At 39.0% G+C, this 24211-nt stretch overlaps 1 protein-coding gene across 1 annotated transcript; it reads left to right on the top strand.

The window, feature by feature from the left end:
• The first annotated feature begins 463 nt into the window (after positions 1 to 463).
• On the top strand, positions 464 to 22287 carry LOC140242383 (spermine synthase-like). The gene is made up of 10 exons (XM_072322120.1): positions 464 to 524; positions 5606 to 5738; positions 9804 to 9977; positions 13501 to 13676; positions 14447 to 14601; positions 16777 to 16866; positions 18265 to 18376; positions 19311 to 19390; positions 20849 to 20964; positions 21582 to 22287. The coding sequence occupies exons 1-10, from the start codon at positions 464 to 466 to the stop codon at positions 21625 to 21627; spliced, it is 1143 nt and encodes a 380-aa protein (XP_072178221.1). The 3' UTR covers positions 21628 to 22287.
• The last annotated feature ends 1924 nt before the right edge of the window (positions 22288 to 24211 follow it).

Genomic DNA, 24211 nt, shown 5'->3' with positions numbered 1-24211 from the left:
CTGGCCTGGATGTGGATGGTAGGCTGGCTGGGCATGGTCTAGCCACAGAAGTAAGAGTTCTGTGGGTCTAGCTCATGGATCGATCCCACGTGCCAAACTATTTATTCATCATGCACACACAATCTGCACACTGCGCTATCTAGCTCACACCCTCTTCCATCGTTTCCGATGCCCGAGAATCTGTTGCGGCTGCCCCAGACCCCATCCACTGAGGAATCGATAGGGAAGCTTTCCTGTTAGTGTTGGTAGTACGTGTACTGGTACATCTTCCCGTACTATACTGCTCACTGAAAACTTCATACTAGTAATCGGACTTGGCAACTCGTGAATGAATGCGCTGAGCGGCTTGATTTTTTATAGGTGCCTTTTTTATAGGACGACTCTGTTAAAACTCAGCTCAAGGGCACAGGCGTGGACGTTTACCAACTCGACTCGTGTGTTTTGTTATTCCACCCATACAATTATGGATGTCCGGACGGTGCTTCTCGACTTTAGGGTCAGCGAAGATACGCTGAGAGCTCTTGGTAGGTTTGTGCCGATCAAATTGGAATTTTATTTTTACAGTGTCCCAGTACTTTTTAGGCACCTAACGTTAGGGCCTACAGTTTATCAAACCGTTCATAATTTACAGTTTGTACCTGTTGGCTTGCTTGAGACGATTTATCAATCAGTGGGCACAATCAGTGATAAATTGTTGGTCAAATTCCCAATTTAAATTTATTGTGATAAGGCTCGGCTACACTTCATCCCTCCCACCTTCCTTAGTTTGGTCACCAATGTGGACTAAATTACTGTGTCAAGTCCATGTTTATGTTTTGACCGAAAGATCGGTCTGTATCTGTCTGTCGGGGAATGTTCCGTGGAGACTGCGTCTGGCTTCACGGATCCCCTCCGCAAAATATAAAAGAGTCCTCCGGACAGACGGATCTTTCTGTCTAGTTTATGTTGAACCATGTCCATACTATTTAGCCATGGGATTTGGGGGTGTTATGCAATGGCTTGGTACGCATTCACGTATACGTTGGTATGTAATTTATTGTAGGGGCAAGCATGGTATTACCGAACGCATGGTATTACCGGACACGCACATTTTTGCGTACTAATGACATTCTGTACGCGCGAGACTTTGTAGATTAGCCTCACAGAACTTTGTGTGGACCGAAATCGCAAAAAACGCCACATAAAAATGTAAAAACACGAAAAAATTCACATTTTACCTCAAAATTATAGTTGAGTGATCCGCACCTCGAGATAGCTAATATTTATGCATGTTTGAATCACATTTCGCGACTGAAATTCTATGAAATCCCACTCACATACAGGAAAAATGCTGAAGATTCCAATAGAACCAAAAGTTCACTGATCGATATCGGAAATGGTAGCTATCGTCCTCAAACGCGAACGATGCGGAATAGTTGTGCGCTAATTTAAGGGGCCCGCAACTCATCACCCGCGCGTGCAGCTCCCATAGACAAAGCATGTAAAGTAGAAGTAGAGTCTAACCAGTTGTCGATTTTTTCACAAGGTTTTATTCTGTGAACTGTTCGAAATGTTCAAGACAGACATTTTACCGTAAAATACGAAATTTTAGCCTCATTTGCCAATTTTTTCTTTGTCATCCGCTCAGTGATAATGTGTACGATGATTTGTGGGATAAATTGTGACCCGTTACAACAAAATGGTCCTAAAGTCGTGCACGGTCGAAGCCGTAAAAATCGAGTTTGAAGTCAGAGCATCAAAATTGGTCAAAACTTACGATTTTCTGAATTTGACATATTATTAGAGTATGACATGTCTTCTATCATCTGTCGAAATTTTGAAGCAAAATGATGGAAGGAAAGACCAAAAAATTGCGTTTGTCTGGGCCATGTTTTTTTGCGTTTCAAGGAAGCAGAAACTGGTTCGAACATTTGGATTGAGCCCCACAGATAGGCTCCGCCCCTAACAACGACCAGAGTGATCTCATTGGTCACTTTGCTGCTTGCTGCTAACCGAAGCGTGAAGCTCGCACACTGCCCAGTCGACTGGTGCGTGCTGGCGGGGTGTGCTATGCCCAGCCGCTTCTCCTGGCATCCTGGTCACTGATTGGTCGGTGAGGAGATCGCCGACGATGTGTTTGAATGAGCATTTTCGGGGGTTGCTAGGGCTTACCTTCTATTGCCCGGAGGTGAATACTGACCCGCGTGTCCCTTGTCCGTGATTGCGTCGTAAGGAAAACTTTTAGGGCGCTTTTCTCGAAACAGTGATTTCTCAGACGTCTCGACATGCTCTCTTTTAAACATCGATATCTCCGCAGCCGATTATTTTTATAAGATGTGTTGTATATCAATTTAAAGCAGAAAGATTAGGGAATTGTGTCATGCAATTTTCAAATAATCGACCTCGCCCGACTTTAGGATCATTTTGTTGTAGCGGGTCACAATTGTGATTCTTGTGCAAGGATTAGGTGCGAAAGATGTCGATTATTTCATTGCAAAAATCGTGTCCGGTAATACAATGCGATTTTGCACCGCGCAAAAAGACAACTTTTGTAGAGGGTTATGTTTGAAGCATATTTTCTAAAAACTGGAGTGAACAATTGACATCAGTTGGCTGAATTCGTAATTTCCAGGAGTCTGTGAATAAGTGATGTTATTTTTAGCCGAAATTTCATTCTCTGAGAACGGAATTCAAAGCCACGAAAGAAAGCGTCCGGTAATTGGATGTGCCACCCTACTACTTTGTAGATTTATAAGTAAAATATACTCCCTTGCCTTGTATAGACCACCTATAAGTTCAATTTCATACATATATCCAGCATAAATTTATATCCTATGTATACTGATAATAGGCTAGTCCATCGCCATCATCCTACTAACGTTAAATTTACTAGCTACTATACTACTTCAATGCCACTTGCTCACTAAATAGGATTGCTATCGAGTGAGGGTTTGTTGCTGTTGTCTGTTGAGTGTTTGTGGACTTTATGTTGTGGCTAAACAGAGCTGGTCGACTGTATAAGACTGAGAATTGTACAAAACTCATAGAATACCTTGTGCACTGGTGCCCAGCCATGCTGCAGGTGGAGATACCACCAGTGCATGTGGGGGATTCGCAGAGGAACGCACACATCCTATTCCCAAATTTCATGTTTATGCATCGTTGACGTTTTGAGTGATGCACTGACCTGTGTGGATTTACTTTGAATGGGGCTTTTTGGCTCGATCATTCCCCATTCAAAATGAATGCCGAATGAATTTTCAGCAGAGGTCGGGTTCTTGTGCTGTAAATGTTCTTGTGATTGATTTAAAGCAGTTGTCATAATTTATGAAATAGGCCCAAAATCATTAAAACAACAATTAAGGAACAATAAAAACATGAAAAAATGATAGAGCCTTGGTCCAGGTTTAAGGGCTTTCTTAAAGGGTGTGTACAGTTCTGGTCGAGGTGAGGATTTAGCTTTTAACGTTTTGCGAGATATTCAGAAACCACTCTATGAGATGTCAAAGAGCATGCAGTTCTAAGGGGTATCAAAAGTTTATTCGATGAAAATCGGTTTTGAAATGACTGAGATATCCAAAAACAAGGTGAAACAAAGAGATCCTAATAAAGTTGTGGCATGTCGCCTTTTATTATTAGCACTTTTGGGGATATCTCAGCAATTTGAAAACCAATTTTCATCAAATAAACGTTGAATCCTTCTTAGAAATACATGCTCTTTCATATTTCATAAGAGGCTTTTCAATATCTCACTTAGGAATGTTCAAAACATGAATCCCCACCTCAACCAGTACTGTACAGTCCCTTTAACTTCTTTGTTGAGTTCTTAGATATCAGTGATTTCATTTGCACAAGTATGTTACCCAGCATCACAAAGCCAACAAAAAGTCGCCAGACATTTTTTTTTTCATAGTTTACAGGCAGATTCTAAAAGAGTAGACTCTCTTCAAGTAAGCTTTAAAATGATGTATGACTCAATTCAAATGGACTCTCCTATTAAACCTATCTAAATATTGGAAAGAAATCACACACTGTTGAAAAGTGTGAATTAAGAAAAGAGGCTTTGAGTGAAGTACAGGGTCGAGATTCGTGCACTAAATCTTTACCGGGTACCCCCCCCCCCCCACAAAAAGCAAAACAAAACAACAACTAAACAAAACAGGATCTAAACCACAGTAGCAGCAGCAATGAAGGGATTAATATCAAATTAAGCTGAAATTGAGCTTGGTCTAGTAACACATTCTGTCCATAGTTGATGCTAACTTTCAAAGCAGTAGCATTATATCCTTTTAAAAGTTACTGTAGTTGAAAGTAAAGAGTGTACCCAGATAAATAAGGACTTTCAAGAAATGATAAGGGGCTTCTAAAACATACCTGATCTCACTAGTTTTACCAAAAAGGTTGTAGAAAAACTGCTGAAAACGCACTTTCCCCATTCATTTTATGATCCCAACTTTGAAATAGTGTAGAAGAAGAAAAGCTGTACAGAAAATATGAAAAACTCAAGATTGACTTAATGGTTGACCTCTGATCTTTCACCCTTTTTGAGTCCTAATATAAAATTAACCCATTGAGGACAGTTTGATTTTGCTACAACAGGCATTGTGCAATGATAAAGATGAATGAGATTGATTTTTTTTTTTGTTCTATGCATTTTTTTTTTCATTGGTGCACTGTATTTTGTGTGTATTTTTGATGTATTCATGGTCCTCAATGTCTGTCTGTAACGCTGCCTCCGGGCTGCGATGGATATTCATGAATAAATCACCTTTTCCTTTTCCCTTTCCTTTTCATTTTCATTTCCCATAGACACCTGCCCGAGTATACTTGGGACTCATCCTCAGTGGGTTAAAGGGCGTGACTTTTTGTTGGTTTTGTAATACACAGTCACATATATAAATGCCCTCATTGATTCATTGATATTCAGTGTATAATCATCTGTAGATAGATTCTTGACTGTGCACAGTTTACAATTTAAAGAAATATTTCATACTCTTGATTTTTTTATCATTTAGTTTCATAGTGTATACATGCTTAGATATGCCATACAGTCAATTGGGCGATTTTTCAGCATGTACTGTATACCAGTGGGTGGAAATCACTGATCTCTATGGAAGAGCCCAAAGAGCTTTTCCCCAGTGGTGGAGAGGAGAAAAAAAATCTCTTTGGGAAGAGCAAGATCGTCGGTGGAAAGTACAGTGTAGCTGCTTGGCTGAGGTCTGCACTCTCAGAGTGCTTTTCTAGTTGTATAAATGCAGTGAGATGTAGAAGTGTTTTCCTTTTCAAGAGAAAATCCAGTGATTTACTTAATTTGGATTACTAGTGCTACACAGTGCAGTTTGGCGGTAGAGTTTTCACTTGTTGATTTCCTAAATGTGAATCTTATTGCAAAATTCATGAAAATAGAAACACAGGGAGCTACATGTGAAGCTTCTAGAGCACATCATACACAATGTTGCAGCAGTATTTTCAGAATATAAAGTAGAAAGAAATTAAATTAATTAAAAGTGCTTCAAGACAGAATATCAAAGAATGTTACACACTAATGACAAATACAGTTGGAAATCCTCATTTTTTATTTGTTTCTTTGTGTAGTGCTTTTAATTTCATTTCACTTCAATGGCAGGTTGTCAAGACAGCACTGTACGGACACAGCTGGGGGAGGTGCTTTCTTCGATTGGCGTTTCTGGGAATGGACAATATTTCAGCAGCAGCAAAGGGAGCTTCACTCTCTGCTATGTCGGAAGTGAAAGAGCAAGGTTAGTATTGGTCCTGTTTACCATTGGGAGCAGTGATTTAAAAAAATACTATGTTCAAGATATCACTTTTTATGCATACGTAGGTCAGTTGTATCACAATACATCCTACCACTCAAAATTTTTGCAATAAAGCCTTTAATGTGTAAGGAGATAGCACTATTTTTCTCATTAAACCATAACTGTAGACGGTTTAAATAGTCTGGAAACATTTCTATTATATCTATTGTTCAAATTTTGTACATTTAACAATACTTAACATTGATTATACTGATGTGTTCAAATGTTTACATTGGTTGTTTCTATGCCTAACTTGCATTTTAGAACTATTTTTTAGCACTAATGCTGGGTTTTGTTTCATCTGCAAAAGGTAAATTATGCATTTAAGTGTATGAGCTGCATGGACAGTCTGCTGTCGCACTGTAGCCTAGCTTCATAGTTGGGTTGTAATTCAGGTTACCTTCAGGCATTGTGTACAGTTTGTGTGCCCCTATTGTAACCCTGGAAATAGATTCTTTTCATAAGCTGATGTATTGTAGAGGAAGGTAATTCAGACATTTTTTTTTCTTTTTTTTTTCAGAATAACAAAGCTGGAAACTTCTGCATGTAATAGAGAGGGGGACAATCCTTTAGATTTCCAGTGAATTTAATTTATACACCAGAACACCACACCCAACCCCCCCCCCCCGAAAAAAATAAAACCGCTATCAAACCGATTTTATACACAATGTTTGGAGACATCATTTTTCATCCATGCAAAAATTTTTGATGTTTGCTATAGGGTCACATGACCTTTAAACAGTGTTTCCTAGTTTGAAGCAGTTGAGCTGCTTGCTCTTACATGTTGTACATGCGGAAAGTTTCTGATGTTTGTAGTTCATATGAAGTGGATACATGTACACATGTAATTGCAGTTTAAACGAATCACATGCTTTAAAAACTTGAGATTTAATGACTTCCTGTCCTCCAGTTTTCCCTTTGATATTGATGTTTATAAACATACAGTCAAACTCGGATACCTCGACGTCGGATAAGCCGAATATCACTTACCTCGGGGGCAAAATGAAAGTCCCGATTGTTCCGATGGAGTTTCCGTGTATTAAAATTCGCGTAGCTCGAAAAAGATAACTAGAAGTTCGGTTACCTCGAAGGGAAATCTTATGTCCCGATCTTAAATAACTTCTTGTTTTTCCCAGCATGTTGCTCGAATCGAAATTGCAAACATCACTCAGCATCTCCGACTAAGCGCGCGTGGACAGCGAAGACATGTCAGAAATGTTTTCACACTCGATTGTAAATATTCTGAGACCAGAACAATCGCGCCCAAGAAGAAATACCCGATACACAGCTGACAAGGAAAATCCCCAACACCTACCAACACACGTACATGGTATGCACATAGCACCCGTGCCAATGGAGTGCTTTACGATAGCACTACGCGCTGCCCCATCATTTACTTTTCTTTAACCACTGTGTTTTGATTTTTGATCGAGACAGTCATACCGTGCGCGTAGATTTCTCACCTGCTTACGTTGACAGTTATATCTTTGCCATTAATCACGCTCCACTGTCAAAACATCAATCTCCCTTGTAGTGCCTTTTTTTTTAACTATTTTTTTTTTTGCCTTTCACGAAGTTTACTTCCCCGAGAACGCAAGCACTGAAACTGTTTTTTTCCAGCAATGCGATTATGAAAATCTGGAAGTATATGCCGATCACAGTGAAGAATAGAATACACAGGGCTCCGCACTAAGTTTTATCGGGCCACCAATATCATTGATTTTTATTTTCTGGTGGTCGAAAGTAAAATCTGGTAACAAAAAAAAAAAATCAGGAAAAACATTAGAAAAACTAAATCGGTCCCACTAAACATAGACAAATTAATATTAAGCATTATTGAAGTGATACAGATGCCCATGTCTAAAACAAATGAATAGAAAATTCAATCATCTTACTCTGTGTTTAAAGATTTGACAAATAGGCGTAGAGATTATTTAAAAAGTTGATGCCCATTATATTGAGGAGGTCAAAACTTACATTTGAAATGAGAAAATGGGAGCATTTGCTGACATTTGTTAGCATCCGACATTTGTTTTAGCATTGTAAAAAGCCGAAAGTTACCGTTATTCATTTTTAGATGTAAAAGCAAACAACCGACATTCATTTTAGAATCTTACGGAGCTGAATACTATCCTAATCCATTTCCAAACGTGAAAGCAAACATCCGCTATTTGTTTTAGCATCTAACTGAGCGGATTAATACCATTAATCATTTCCAAATGTTAAAGCAACAATCTGTTATCTATTTTTGCATCGTACGGAGCAGAATGTTACCGTTATTCATTTCAAACATCCGACATTTATTTCATTATCGAACGTAGCCGAATGTTACTGCTGTCCACTTCCGAAAGTGAAATGAATCATCTGACAATTATTTTATCATCGCACGGAGCCGAATGTTACTGTTTTTCATTTTTGAACGTCAAGGCAGACATCGGACATTTTGGACCATGAAACATATAGCTGAATGTTACTGATATTTATTTCGAAATGTACCGTAGCAAATATCCAATATTTTTTTATCATCGTATGGGGCAGAATGTTACTGCTGTTCACTTCCAAACATGCCAAACGTAAAAGCAATCATTCGACATGTATTTTAGCATCTTCCGGAGCTGAATGCTATTGACATTTACTTTCGAACGTAAAAGCACACATCCGGCATTTATTTTATCAGCGTACGGAGTTGAATATTATTGTTATTCACTTCAGAACATCAAAGCAAACATTCAACATTTATTTTAGCATCTTCCGGAGCTAAATGCTATTGCAATTTACTTTCGAACGTAAAAGCAAACATCCAGCATTTATTTCATCATTGTCAGGAGTTGAATATTATTGTTACTCTTTTCCGAACGTCAAAGCAAACATCAAACATTAATTTTACCATTAAACGCAGCTGAATGTTACTGTTATTCATTTCGAAATTTAAAAGCAAACATCAGACAGTTATTTTAGCATCATATGGACATGATGGAGCAGAATATTACTGATATTTTCTTCCGAACATAAAAACGATCATCTGACATAGATAGCATCTTCCGGAGCCGAATGCTATTGCTATTTACTTTTGAAAGTATAAGGAAACATCCGACATTTATTTAACCATCGTACGGAGTTGAATGTTATTGTTTTTCATTTCCGAACGTCATAGCAAAAATTCGACATTTATTTCAGCGTCTTCCGGAGCCGAATGTTATCCTTATTCTTTTCCGAACGCAAAATCAAATACAGTGTGTATCTACCATTAGTTTTAGCCCCATACTGAGCTGAGTCTTATCGTTATTCATTTCCAAAAGTATGAGCAAACATCCGACATTTATTTTAGTATCATACCGAGTCGAATATTACCGTCATTCATTTCCACAATTAAACGCAAACCCCTGACATTTATTTTAGCATCTTATGTAGCCGATTGTTACCGCTGTTCATTTTCAAAAGTAAAGGCAAACATCCGATTTTTTTTTTCTTTTTTTTTTGTTTGGTGGCGCGATCGGGCCACCAAAATCTTTATTTCTGAAATTTTGATATCATTTCCGATTTTCACTCAATTCATTCATATAAAAGTTGATTCAATTCAAATTGACAAGCATGCAAACAATCAGTAGGCACTATAACAGACACCATGTTGAACATCGACAAACGTCGAACATCGATAAACATCGGATAAGTCGAAGAAAATTCGACGTACGCGTACCTCGAAATTCGCGTACGTCGAACCATTTTCTTCAGTCCCGACGAATTCGAGGTATCCGAGTTTGACTGTAGATACCATTTCAGAGTTGTCTTGCATGATGGGTAATATTTATTGGGAGATAATAATACTGACCCAACTTGATCACAATACTTCCAGCATTTGATCCACCATGCTGATTCTGAATTTTACTTGCAAAATATTGTAGCTCAGTCTGTGACTTATTAAAAAAAAAAAAAAAAAAAAAAAAAAACTGAGCCAGATTCAATTCATGAAGCACAATTAGTCAAGCTGTGTCTCATGTTCCATTTTAGGAGTGCCATCTTCAGCGGATACAACCCAGACCTGCTCACTCTGTGTCTCCAGTACCAGCGGGAGACCACCACGGAGAAGACGCCCTCTATTGTCGGCCCTATCCTCGACAATGAGGACATGCAGACGTTCAAGGAAGAGGTTGAGAAGGTGCTACATCCCACGCAGTGCAAACTGTAAGGAGCTACTCCGTTCATTCATTATGAAACTCTCTGTATTCAATGTTCACACACCTGATACTGTCGTCAGCATGCCAGGTTTGCATATTTTGCTCAAATGCACAAACCCTCCTGAACTGATCTCTTGAATCGCCAAATGCCACGGTACAATGAAAGTTTTGCTTTGCAAGAATATTCCTCACACATGTAGATTGTGTTGCCTTGTGATTGAATAGGTGTGGTGTGTTCCATACAATGTAGGTTGGTTTGTTTGTTGTTTGTTGTTGTTTTTTTTAACAGTAAATTCTAATTTTCTGTTGGCGTTGTGTAGCTGCCAAAGTCATGCCTCCCAACCCTGGACAATAAGTACACACTGACCATGTAAGGAAAATAATCGTTCAAAGGAAACCAAAACCCAAGGAGAAGTGTGGATTGAGTGAATTCGAAGCAGGAACATTAGTAGAAGTGAATTCGAAGCAGGAACATTAGTAGAACACATCAGTGAAAGTTTGAGGAAAATCAGACAGTCGATGCAAAAGTTATAAACTTCAAAAGTTTTAGTGTTGGAACCACTGGATGAGGAGACTACTTGAGTTTATGACATCATGTGTTGACAACAATATAAAGAAAATTTAACAAGCTTTCACTTCTCTAGCATAATGAAAGAGCACTTGACTAAACGCTCATAGAAGGCAAGGGGAGTAATTACTACCCTTAACATATGTCAGTATCAAGTTGATGGAATGTTTAATTTTCATGAAAAGTTAATCGTTGTGGAATTCTCTTTATGTTTTCTTTCTATTATTGTCCACAAATGACATCATGAACTCTAGTAGTCTCCTTCTCCAATCAAAATGTGGAAGAGACAGGTGGAGGAATAGCTCGGGAGGGTTGGCTCGAGAAAGGAGGATGCCCCAAATGGGGAGAGATGGTGAGATGGTGAGAAGGTGTGAGAGCTGTTGCTGTGGGGGATATGTTCTCACCACCCCCATTAAGGCCCTGTCACACCTTTCCAGGCAAGCTATGTGGGCTTGTTGCGTGTAGGGATTTTCCAGCACTCGGGGTAATTTTCTGCGGGCAGACAAGGATTTGGGCTAGTTTCATTGTGTCTTTAATACCTGCTGAATGCCTGCTACTAACGTTCTGGTTTATACTGATGACATACAGGCACTGTGAAGTTCCTGCATTACAACTTTGTATTGCCTGCATGGGAATTACCTGCGAGGTGTGGCCGATAAGAGTCCCGTACTGGTGTTCTTTGTGGACCTCTGCGGGCATCCCTGCGATGCACCCGGAACAAGTTTTGACCATGCTCACACCTTTCCGGGCAAGCCTTGCTTGTGACTTGCTGGGGACTTGCTACTGGGAGGTCCCCGCAGATGACACACAGTCGACAGTACCTAGCACGTTTCTCGCCCGTAGTTGCCATTTAGGTGTGCATGCAAGTCGGATTTACCTGCAACAAAGTTTTATTTGGGCATGCTCGGAACTTGTTCCCGGTGAGTTGCATGGATTGCCAGCAGAGGTCTACGCAGAACAACAGTACAGTGGCTCATAGCTGCTGCAAGTCACAGGCAGTCATATGTGACCCGCTACAACAAAAGGATTCTAAAGTCGCTGACGGGTGAGCCAAGCATGGCCAAGAAAAAATGCTATTTTCAGGCCTTTCCTTTGATCATTTAGCTTCGAAATTTCGGCAGATGATAGAAGATACATTAGACTACAAAATTATGTTAAAAACAGAAATCCGAAAGTTTTGACAGATTTTGGTGATCTGACTTCAAACTCGATTTTCTCGGCTCACCCGTCAGCGACTTTAGGATCCTTTTGTTGTAGCGGGTCACATATGGTCAAATTTGGTATACATGTATGAAGATCTAAATGTATTTCTGCAAAATGCCCTTTGTATTTGTACTGACAAACCCTTATTCAATTCTTTTTTTTATAGGAGTCTGAGCTGCTGGAGCTGCTTCAGTGATAGTTCTAGCTTTGTTGAAAGGCAATGTTATAGTTGAAAAGATCGCTGACAGAATAGATCAAATGCAAATCGATCATGGTGTGGGTGAACATTCTGCCATTGTGGTAGTAGTGCTCTTAAACATGTATTTCTTACCATAAGTTTGTGCCCACACACACTGCTGATGCACTTATGATTGGCTGCCCTCCACCACCACTTGTGCCTTTCCATGCTGCCCATGTCTGTGCAAGTATATAATGTGAATGAAGAGCTGCCAACTAAGAATATTTTTAGAATGTATTCGTTATTAGCTCACCTGAGCCAAAGGCTCAAGTGAGCTATTGCGATCGCCCGTGCGTCGTCCGTCGTCCGTCGTGCGTAAACTTTTTACATTGTCATCTTCTTCTTGAAAACCCCAAGACCGATTTTTATCAAACTTGGCAGGTAACATCCCTAGGGGGTTAGGAACTCAATTTGTTAAAATGGGCACCATGCCCCACCCAGGGGGCCCCCAGGGGGGCCCAAACCCATCCAAAATTAAGGAATCTGTAAAAATCTTTTTCTCTAGAACCAGAAGTGATAGAGCTAAGTTAATACTATGAGTTAGTACATTGATGACTGAAGTTTCAAGTTTGTTCATGGCAGAATCAAGGGTGCCCCCCTTGGGACCCAGGGGAGGGGTCCTAATGGGGCCTAAATTGTACATTTTCATCTTCTTCTTGAGAACCCCATAACCAATTTTCACCAAACTTGGCAGGTAGCATCCCTAGGGGGTTAGGATCTCAATTTGTTCAAATGGGCACCATGCCCCACCCAGGGGCCCAAACCCCCCAAAATGAAGGAATCTTTAAAAATCTTCTATAAAATCAGAAGTTATAGAGCTAAGATAATACTTTGAGTGAGCACATTAATGACTGTAGTTTCAAGTTTGTTCATAGCAGATCCAGCAGTGCCCCTCTTAGGGGCGGGGGGGGGGGGGGGGGGGGGGAGGGAAGGTCCCAATAGGGGCCTGAATTGTACATTTTCATCTTCTTCCTGAAAACCTCATGATGGATTTTCGTCAAACTTGGCAGGTAGCATCCCTAGGGGGTCAGGATCTCAATTTATCAAAATGGGCACCGTGGGCACCATGCCCCACCCAGAGGGCCCCAGGGGGCCCCAATCCCCCCAAATTAAGGAATCTTAAAAAACTGGGGCCCTTATTGTACATTTTCATCTTCTACATGAGAATGCCTGGTCAAATTTTAGTAGAGCTGTGAATAATTTAGATTAGTGACTGCGTGAAAGGTAAACTTGCAATACTCAGGTGAGCGCTAGACCCGCGGGTCTCTTGTTTCATTATTAAAAGTAATATGGGCCATATGGTTTGAACCCATTGAGGACGGGCTGATTTTGCTACAACACACATTTCCCATAGTAGACCTCTGCCCGAGTATACTCGGGATTCATTCTCAACAGGTTAAAATGGTGTTAAAATTCTGCAGGCTCATCAGTGTCTTCAGTGCCTCTATGGGGGAAATGTAAAACTTTACTTACAATCCCTAATAAAAATTGTCTTGGCCATTTTCTCTGGTACTCCCTCAGATTTCCTGAAATTCAGAGGGGCGCGAAGATCGACTGCTACATCCCCACGGCGGACAGAAGGCTCGTGCAATACGACTTCGACAGAACGACGTTTGAGGCTGACTCGGAGTATCAGAATGTGAAAATCATGCACTCCCCTCAGTACGGCAACATGCTAATCTTGGATGGAGATCCAAGTAAGGTCTCCCTTAAAAATTGGCTTAATTAGATTTTGAGAGCTCATACAGGTACATTTAGGGCATTAAAAAATTGCACAGACATTGCTTTGTTCCTAAATAGAAGACATTTTTTTTTCTAGTATTAAGAAGCAGGTTTACACCATTTTGTTCATGGGTAGACAAAACATAGCAGTAGTCATTCTGCCCCGTTCATAAAATTCAAGGTGGTTCAGACATTGTGTTGTGAAATTGCCACGAAACTGTTACACATGTTCTGTTTTGAAACAAAACAACCTTGATAATAAGTACAGTCGTGCAAATTTAACAATAGCAATAGTGACATTTATATTTCTAATTGTGATCAGTGATGATTGACTCACTTTAATCGTCATGAAACAGAAAGTACATGTACTAGTATGTAGATGTGTACATACCTTTGGTTATTATGAGTAAACATGTACACATTGTGCAAATGACAAGTTGATGTATATATATACACAATATAATCATTTCATGCAGAACTGAACAAGCATCAATTTGTTTTCATTTAGGAAATAGCTATGAGACACAAATGATGAAAATCTTAACTTGATAATGGTAATAATGATTATATCGATGATAAGTATAATTTTTCTGGTGCATAAACCACTGGAGAAAAGATTTGCATAGATTGGTGCATGTTAGATAGAGATAGGTCCTTTTCAGAGCTGTTGGAAACCCAGTCTCAAGTTCTCAATTGTTATTTGTCCCGGCTTGCTTTGTCCTTTTTTTTTCCCCGTAAAATACAGACTTAGCTGAGAGTGACATTGCCTACACACGAGCCATCACAGGAAATGGACGAGAAAACTATGCAGGAAAGGACGTCCTTATTTTAGGAGGTGGTGACGGTGGAATTCTACATGAGTTGCGCAAAGAGAACCCAAGCTTCATCACCATGGTTGAAATATCCTTTTGCTGTGATCACACTTATATGCAACCCTTGAAGTAAGCTCTCAAAAATTTGAAGTCATATTTTTTTTTAATTTTTTTTTTCTGAGATTCTCACTGAGTATCATTTTCCTTTCTGTCTTTTTTAGAGGATGGAGTAGAGTCTAGCAGAGCTATGGTAGGAGTTCTAACTTTTTTTTTTCCTTTTTGTTTGTTTTTGTCCTAATAACACTTATGGGAAATATTGATAATACTTGATAATGAATGATACAAAAATTACATTTTGTGGAACTCTCCTTATATTTTCTTTATATTGCTGTCCAAAATGACATCATGAATGGAAGTAGCTAGTCTACTTATGCAGTGATAATGGCACCGAGACTTTTAAAATTCATAACTTTTGAATTCATTGTCAAATTTTCCTGTAAAAATTTCACTGGTGTTTCTACTAATACGGTTTTGCTGCTTTCACTCAGTTCATATATGCTTGGGCTTTGTTTCCATGAAGCATTGCATACAAAACCTTTGACCAAAAAGGTGAACACAGCTGGTTTGAAGAAAAATGTCCATGAGAATATGTACAAATGTATGTATAGATTGTGAATGACCCCATCAACATTACAAAAAAAAAAAAAGGGTCCCAGAAGCAGTGATGACTCGAGTATGATTTGTTGTTCCCACCACATGCAGTATGCAACTAGTATTGCGCGATGGGCTTTGAGTGCAGTGCGCCATATTGCATTGCGCGCACTTTAAAATGTTTTGCTGGTAGCGTCTGCAGAGCAGCTTGCACACATCAATTCATAAGCAGCAAAAAAAAAATAATAATAATTCAACGAAATGACTGATTTTTATTTGGTACCCTGGGATATCATGTATGTCATCATATGTACACAATGTTATGTATGTACAAATATGCATACACATGCATGTTAAACATATCTGAGCAGAGGTGAAGATTGAATTTAGAGTAGATAATGTTTTCAGAGCTTTTTTTAAGGAGTTTGTAGATTCAGACTGCCTGATAAACAAAGGGAGGTTACTGTATTCCACAGCTATGATGCAGATTGATTGTGATATGATTTTGTGATCCATCATAAAAGTTCCTTGAAAGAATGATAACTTCAAAACCAATCAATGAATCAATTTATTAATCAATGAGTCTGTCTCTCACTTAATCAATCAAGCAATCAAGGCATTATTATTTCATAGATCTATTACTGTGCAATTGGGGGAAAGTCGCAGACTAATTTGGTGGAAACCTTTGACATATACATTGTACCACTGCTTTTTCCAGAATTGGCAATATTAACCCTAACTAGGCCGGGGGGGGGGCTCCGCAGCCCCCCCTCAACGTTCTGCGCGATGTATCGCTATCATGAAAAGCTATCACCACGACGTTTCATGACTTTTTTCTTTCGAGTCTCCCGCATCTTTTGACACCAAATTTGCGATGCCCGGGCGCGCGGTTATGAAGTTGCGCATAAATATGTATGTGCATGTCAGACCTAAAATTGCTCAAAAACGTGAATTCATAATTTCAATGCAAACTGTGCATACAGGCAAATTTCATAAAAGCTTGATTATTTGGGGGTTTTATTGATTAAAATCAATTGATAACATATTTTCTTGTTCAGAACAATGTCGTGGACAAATTTCATCAAAAAAACAATGAAAAACATAGAGTCGAAAAACAAAGAAATACATACATGAAAAAAACCATAAAATATTTAAGAAATTTTTTCTGATGGTACAATTTTTTTCTCTTACATTTGCTGAGGACACGAAAAAGAATATTTACACAAGAAATGTGCCTGTTTTGAGCTTTATTTAGTGATTTATACCAAATTGTCTGATTTCATGCATCATTATGCATAAATTAGCATAATTTAGCATAAATGATATATTTTTTTAAAAATTAATTTCACGGTACTTTAGATTACATCATAGGCGATGTGTGTGCCAATTTTCGCCGCGATTGCGCAGTGGACTGCCGAGATCTGGAGGGGGGGAGGGGGGGGGCCTGGGAAGCCCCCCCCCCCAGCCTAGTTAGGGTTAATTTAACTGGCATACTAGCACCAGGTTTATCAGCTAAAAAAAAAAACTCCATGGCAATTGCCGTATCTCAAAGGCAGTGGCTAAAGTTGTTCCTCCCATGGATGCATATTTTATCCTTAACCTTTGACCTCACATTGACCAGGTAGTCATTGATGCGGCCGTGAAGTACCTCCGAGGAATCTGCCACGATTCCATGGATCAACTGAAAGGAGAGAATTACGAGGTCAGTATTTTTCATACCTTACTATGAACTTCCTATGTGCATCACCTTCAGAAAGTGAAATAAACATAAAAGTGATTTCCAGTCCATGTTGACATAGTTAAAGGACAAGTTCACCTTCATAAACATAAGGCTTGAGAGAATGTAGCAATATTAGTAGAACACATCTCTTTTATTGCTCTTTTATTATGCGAAAAAAGTGAAAATATGTTGAATTTTCTTTACATTTTCTTTATTACTGTTGTACGCATATGACTCACAAGCTATAGTAGTCTCTTCATCCAGAGGTTCCAACACAAAAATTCTAAAAATTCATAACATTTGCATCAATTGTCCAATTTTCCTCAAACTTTCACTGATGTGTTCTACTAATATTGCTGCATTCTCTCAATCCTTATGTTCATGAAGGTGAACTTGTCCTTTAATAGCCAGTGATAAGGAACTGAAATGTGAAGTGCGTAGCTTGTGAAGCTGTGACTAAATGTAAGGTGTCGCCTTTTGCTTTAAATTACGTGGTACATAATAATGATTTTGTCCATTCCTCTTCATCCGCATGACATTCTCCCATCGCAGTCAAATGGCATCTGTTCGACAGGGTTTGATCCTTGCAATCCTAAGAACCTGTGACCATGTATCATATCAAATTGCAGTTGATTCCGAAAAATTTTTTCATACTCTGGGTTTGATGTATATTTGTAATGATTTTTAAGTCAAGTTACTAGGGAGTCTTTATGACTGAAAAACTGCTTGTAATATTGATCTTCACTCAAGATTTATACTTTTACTCAGTGTGTGTATGAACAGAAAGTTCTTGATTTTGTGATGTCATATGGGGAAAAAAAATGATATGGGGAAATAACTTTCATTATGATGTTAGGGCACGTTTACAGTGAGCGTGGTACAGGCAACGGTCCGGGTTTTTGCTATGGTGTGCCAAAAGGAACCATGTCTGGTTCTGTTCAAAGAGAATCAGTACTTTGGTCCAAAGTCACCCCAAATGTTATTCTTATGTCAAAATCAAGAGCAACAAAATCAAGAGTAGAAGATTAATTTTGTAACAAAATTATTAGTGGGGAAGTGATATTGTAACAGAACCAGACATGGTTCCTGTTGACGCACCATAGCAAAAACCCGGACCATTGCCTGTACCGTGCTCGCTGTAAACACGCCTTTACTCATGCCACTCATATGTTGTCGGTGTCAGCACATTTGTTATTATTCAGCATTGCCATTTTATGCCTTGAGTAGAGGCGAGGTGTGTGAGTTACTGCTTGCAGGAGAAAAGATTATAGGTGCAGGATGGAAACAGTGTAGAGTCTGTATGAATCTGAACGTACCACCTTTAATATCTTTGATGTTCATTCTTGTTGATTGTGATATGTGATTTTTATCCCCATACAGGTGATAGTGGCCGACTGTATTCCCATCATGCAAAAGTACATCGCTGAGGGGAAGACGTTCGATTTCATCATCAATGACCTCACGGCGATCCCAGTCACCACTGAGCCAAGAGGTATAGATGCGACTTGATGCAACTGTTTGAACCCCTTCTCTCTATTTTGATTGCCGTGAATAAAGCAGAAAAGTTTGAGCCACAAAAAAGAAACAATATCCCCCAAAGTGGTCACGGTTTATTCAGTTATATTCATCCCATTGTTGCCAGATATATACTGAATGCGCCATATATTTAGCGAGTCAAATTTTTCGAAAATCAGGACTTCATGACGGTTTCCCTAAGTGGTTAATTTCATGATCGCCGGAGTACAGCACTGAATAAACAAATATATGTGTTCACAACACATTTATGTCAGGATCAGAGTCATTATTGTTGCGTGTCTTTAAAGGGATGATACAGTATTGGTGGAGATGAGAATTGGGCTTTTAACTTTTTGCGAGATACCAAGAAAACACTTATGATATAGTACAAAGCATACCATTTTAAGAGGAATTCAAAGTTTATTTGATGAAAATCGGGTTTGGAATGACTGAAACATCCAAAAACAAAGTAAAACAAAGCGATCGTAATAAAGTGTGGGTCCCACACTTCATTTTGGTAGAATCGCTCTTTTTTGGATATCAGAGCCATTTCAAAACCAATTTTCATCAAATAAACATTGAATTCCTCATAGAATTACATGCTCTTTTCATATTTCATAAAAGGTTTCTCATTATCTCACCCAAAAATGTTAGAGACCTGAAATTAGGTCTCAACCAAAACTAATCCCTTTAACTTCGCAAATATAGCACCTGACTCGCGAAATTCTAAAAAATAAAAATCTCACAAAATATTTGCCACATATGGTATTTGAACAATTTGATATAATTAGCAATTTTCCACCTGCTTTTTGTTTTTTTATTTTGTTTGTTTGTTTTGTTTGTGTTTTGTTTTTTGCTTTTCCTCAGAACTGTAGATGAACAGAATAAATTAAAATGTTTTGTTACTGCAGGATCACAGTGGGAATTCCTTCACCTCATCCTGGATCTTTCAATGCAACTTCTGAAATCAACAGGCAAATATTACACTCAGGTACAGTGGGACTTCAAGCTTCATCCTTGCTATGCTCTGTCCCCTTCCTTTTCCCATTCTCCCTTCTGATCTGCTCCCTATTACTCATCTGTTATGTCATAACCCAGGGCTCCACACTAACTTTTATTTTTGGTGGCCCAAAGGCAAACATCCGACCTTTTTTGGTGGCCCGATCAGGTCACCAAATTCTTCATTTCTGAAATTTTGGTGGCCCGACGTGCAATTTTGGTGGCCCTGGGCCACCGGGCCACCGTTAGTGTCGAGCCCTGCATAACCCATTGAGGATGGACTGATTTTGCTACAACACGCATTTCCTATAGACACTTGGTGGAGTTTACTCGGAACTCGTCCTCAAGGGGTAAATGTGTGCCTTTGTATCAAACACTGTAATTTACCAGCATTGATAGATAGACCAGCAGCAGTCTACAATATGGCAATGTCATGGTAATGATTATAATGATGATGATGATGATGAGAAGGAGGAGAAGGAGGGTGTAGAGGATGTACATTGTATAATGGTCTTCTTTGTCCAGGGTAGTCTTTTCAGTGTTGACACTGTTCTACCAGAGGGCCCTACCATTATTATTACCTTAACATTATCAGGAGCCAAGAGAAACCTGCTGGGTAAAAACATCTTATCCAATGACATGAGCACTGAACTAGATTTGAACTCGGTTCCTCCGATTGGAAGTATTAAAGGAGTCTTTTTCCACAGTGTCGCAGTGCCCCATGTACACAATAATGTGATAAAATGTACACCGTGGTACGGGTCTAGGGCAATTACCCCAGACCCTTCCCCTGACTCTAATCCTAAGTTTTAAATCCTGAACCTAAACCTAACCATAACCCAAACTCCATACCCTAAACCTAACCCTAAAACTCACCAGTATTTGGGGGAGGGGGGTTAAATGCCCTGATACAATTCATAAATGAGTACCCAACTCTCTTTAGTACAAATAGTAGCTCAGTGCAACGCTGACTGCCATCATGTATGAGCGGTTACTTTCAAACCTTTTCTCAGTGAGCTATCAGTGAAAAAAAAAAAGTTTTATATTCAATTCATTGATTTTCATTGCTGTTTTTGTATCATCACCATCCAGCAAAATAATGTGATTTCTTGATTGTGATGGCAGTGTTGATGATGCTTTGTTTTTTGCATTATGGCCTGTCCATGTCAATAATTTGTCATTGTGGCACTGTGTTGCTCCTTTCCGTGTTTGATGAGCCGCTGTTTGAATTGTGTGAACTCTTGATTTTGTTATCATTGCTTCCTTTACATTACAGGCAGCTAGTAAATATACAATATGTACGGTTTCTTGTTAATTTACTGGGATTCGTATTGTCATTCCTTTAAAACTTAAAATACCGGTATAAACAAGCAACCAGTGAAATTTATCACATGTTTTGATTTTGTCGTCGTAAACTGGACGCTCTTTCCTCGTCCTCTCCTGTTCCCAGGGAAATGCAGCCAACAACAAGTCAGCTCTACAGATGTACGAGGAGCAGCTACGCACCCTCAAATGCCCGGTATCTTTCAGGAAGGAAAGCATATGTGTGCCGTCCTACCTAGAGATGTATCCTTTTTAGCCAACCGCTAGGGTTCGGAGTGCGTATTCTGCATTCCGTACCCCATTCACTTCACCTTGATCAGTGTTTTACTAATGTGGACTCAAAAGACAATCTGATGAATTCATGCCTTTTGTTTTAGGGGCATTTAAAAAAAAAAAAAAATATTGTATTTGCACCCAAAGTTTTGCAGAGTCTCACTTGGATTGATTCTCAAATGGAGGGGGGCGATCAATTTCTTAGACTGTGTAGCATTATTCAGTCTCACTGTCCTGTGTCCATTGATTACAGTACAGATTACTTACATACTTTAGATATGCAACATGTTGTTTAATGCAATTTTATGTCATTGTCCAACGGTGACATCGAAAATTTGAGACTTCTTATCCAGCAACAGTGATACAAAAGCTTTGAAAATTCATAACTTTTGAACAGATTGTCCAATTTTCCTCAAACTTCACTGATGTTTTCTATTGATACATGTATTTCTGCAGGTGCTTAATCCCTGTATGTATTTAGACTTCACTATCCTTTCATGCTGCTTACAAGGTGCACGTTTTTCTTGTGATTGCAAGTTAAAAGCTTTCCTTCACTCCTATCAATGTTTTCCCCCATGGGATTACAGGTGGATATTCTATGAAGTCTGGAAGAACAATGGCAGCCCAAGTTGAGGCCAGCATTGATGTGACAAGCGCAGTCGCATTATAATATCGTCTTTGTATCAGAGATTGTCGAACATGATTGCCTTCATTCCAGCCATACTGTGAATATGAATGGGTACAGTCAAACCTGCCTTTAATAGCAGCCACCTGTCTATAGTGGCCACCTGCCATTAACTGCCACTAAAAACTGCTCCCCCCCCCCCTTTTCAAGAGGAAAAGCCATCTTTATGACCCTGTCTGTAGCGGCCACCTGTCAATAACGACCACTTTATTTGTTTCCCTAGGATGGCTGCTATTGACAGGTTTGACTGTATTTTACTAGATTAACCTCATTGGAATTAGTACTATGTGACATGTTAGCATCAAGTCCCAGACAGTGGAGCCGAGGAAACAGCAATGTTATACAAATATACCATTCCTGAGAGGTTCTGGTTGAAACTGTGTGCATGAGGTGACTTCAGTAGTACTATTTTCTGAGGGATGCAGCCCTTAGGAAAATAGTGCTACTGAAGTCACATGGTTTAACCAGAACCTCAAAAAATGGCCTGGTATATTTAGTTTATATCCCTCCCAATGAATTTTAGGAGTAACAGCAAAGTAAAGTGGGTGATTTATTGATCGAAAGTCGTCTCCATTTTTTTTTTTTCACACACAAAATTACAATGTGAAAGTGTATGCATCGACTGCGCGATGCCCTTTCTTTATCTCGCAAAGGTGGAAAACTGTACTGTGAATTAAAGGTACTGTTTACCGTTGGGTGCAGTCTCTTAAAAATGTTCAAGTTATCACATTTGATGCATATGTGTAGGTCAGTTGTGCCACAAAACATCCTACCATATAAATTTTGCGATAAAGCCTAAAATATTATACAAATAGTGAATGGTCACGAGTGCAATGGTACGAGATTTCGCACGAGGTGAAAGATAGAGGTGCTCTATTCAACGAGGCGAAGCCGAGTTGAATAGTGCGCCTCATCTTTCACTAAGTGCGAAATCTCGTTCCATTGCACGAGTAAAGACCATACACTATTTGTTTTATACAACGTCCAAGTAGATCTTTGTTATTTGGTTGGAGGATTGTTGGGTAGGTCTAAGTAGGCCTAGAAGTCTATATATGTATGAAAAATATAGCCATACTTACATGTGGATCCACTGCGATTCTCTTTCTGGCTCGTGCAATCAGTGTAGATACAGGTCACAGCTAGCGCTCATACACTAGCACTACGTAGGCCTACATACAAAACGCGCATCCGCATGCATGTACCGCACACTTACACTGCGCTAGCTGCATGCGATCCTCAATATGCAACACACAGTACATGCAGTACCGTACAATTTCTCAACCAGGGAATAGAGCGAAAAAATCGAACCAAGTTGCACGCAAAAATAGAACCAAAATTGCACGGCGCGTTGAATGGAGTACTTATTGAATATCACGTCACCAACAATCCTCCAATCAAATTACAAGGATCTACTTGGACGTTGTATAAAAAGAGATATTAGACTATTTTTCTCAATAAACCGCACCTGTTGATGGTTTATTCTAGAAACAATTTTATTAACACTATCGTTCACATTTTGTATACTTTAACAATACTTAGCATTATAATTATACTGACTAACATTTTTACAGTGGTTGTTTTTATTTCTAACTCACATTGTAGAACTATTTTGAAGCATTAAAGCTGAGTTTTTGTTTCATCTGCAAATGGTGAATAATGCCTTTAATATTGGTTAACAAGTCAACTTTTGTTGAGCTTCTGGCTGTGTGTATTTACATAGAGATCAGTGAGAAAGCTGTACACAAATTGATATGGGAATTATCAAAAAATTGAGCTAGGACAGCCTTCCCACCCCATGGTATTCCCATACTACTGGGTCTTTTTTCATGAATTGGGACTTCCCATTGATTTCACAAGTGATTAAATAAGCAATTGTACTGTACTGAAGGGAGAAATGTATAAGCGTGCATCACATTCAAAACGTGATCAGGGTCATTATTTTGGTGCGTCTTTAATTTCGCGAATAGCACCTGACTCGCGAAATTCGCGAAGATAAAAACCTAGCGAAATATTCGGCGTATACAGTAAGTCATTGCTCTTTCAGGTGCTGGAAAAAATGAAGATACAAGTACAATGCATATTGAATCCTATTTACCTGTTGTATATTTTTAATATTGTTGCTGTACTGTGATATCATAAATAGTAATAGTAAATTATCAGAATTTCATAAATTCATAACTTTTGAAGAGATTGTCTGATTTTCCTCACACTTCTCTGATGTGTGCTGCTAATATTTTTGCATTCACGGAAGCCACATGTAGAGTTGGGCGAATTCCCCTTCAACAGGAAGGCTAGTACTCGAAACTAGTGGCTCTTATAACTGAGCTCCTGAATTGATGAATCTTACTGTTATATATGAATTGTTTTCTTATTTTATCATTGGATATGCAGGCACTCTTTAGTCTGTAGAAAATAAAGCACAAATTTTTCTGTGTCATTTTTTTTTTCTTTTAACGTGAGTACGAGTATTGGATTGTTAGCAAATTGAATCTGTACTACCTATACATGGTATTGTTGCTATGGGGTAGTGGT

This window comes from Diadema setosum, chromosome 19 (assembly GCF_964275005.1).
Source record: "Diadema setosum chromosome 19, eeDiaSeto1, whole genome shotgun sequence".
Classification (NCBI taxonomy): domain Eukaryota; kingdom Metazoa; phylum Echinodermata; class Echinoidea; order Diadematoida; family Diadematidae; genus Diadema; species Diadema setosum.
The sequence above is the reverse complement of the archived record's forward strand: the minus strand, read 5'-3'. Positions and strand labels throughout refer to the sequence as shown.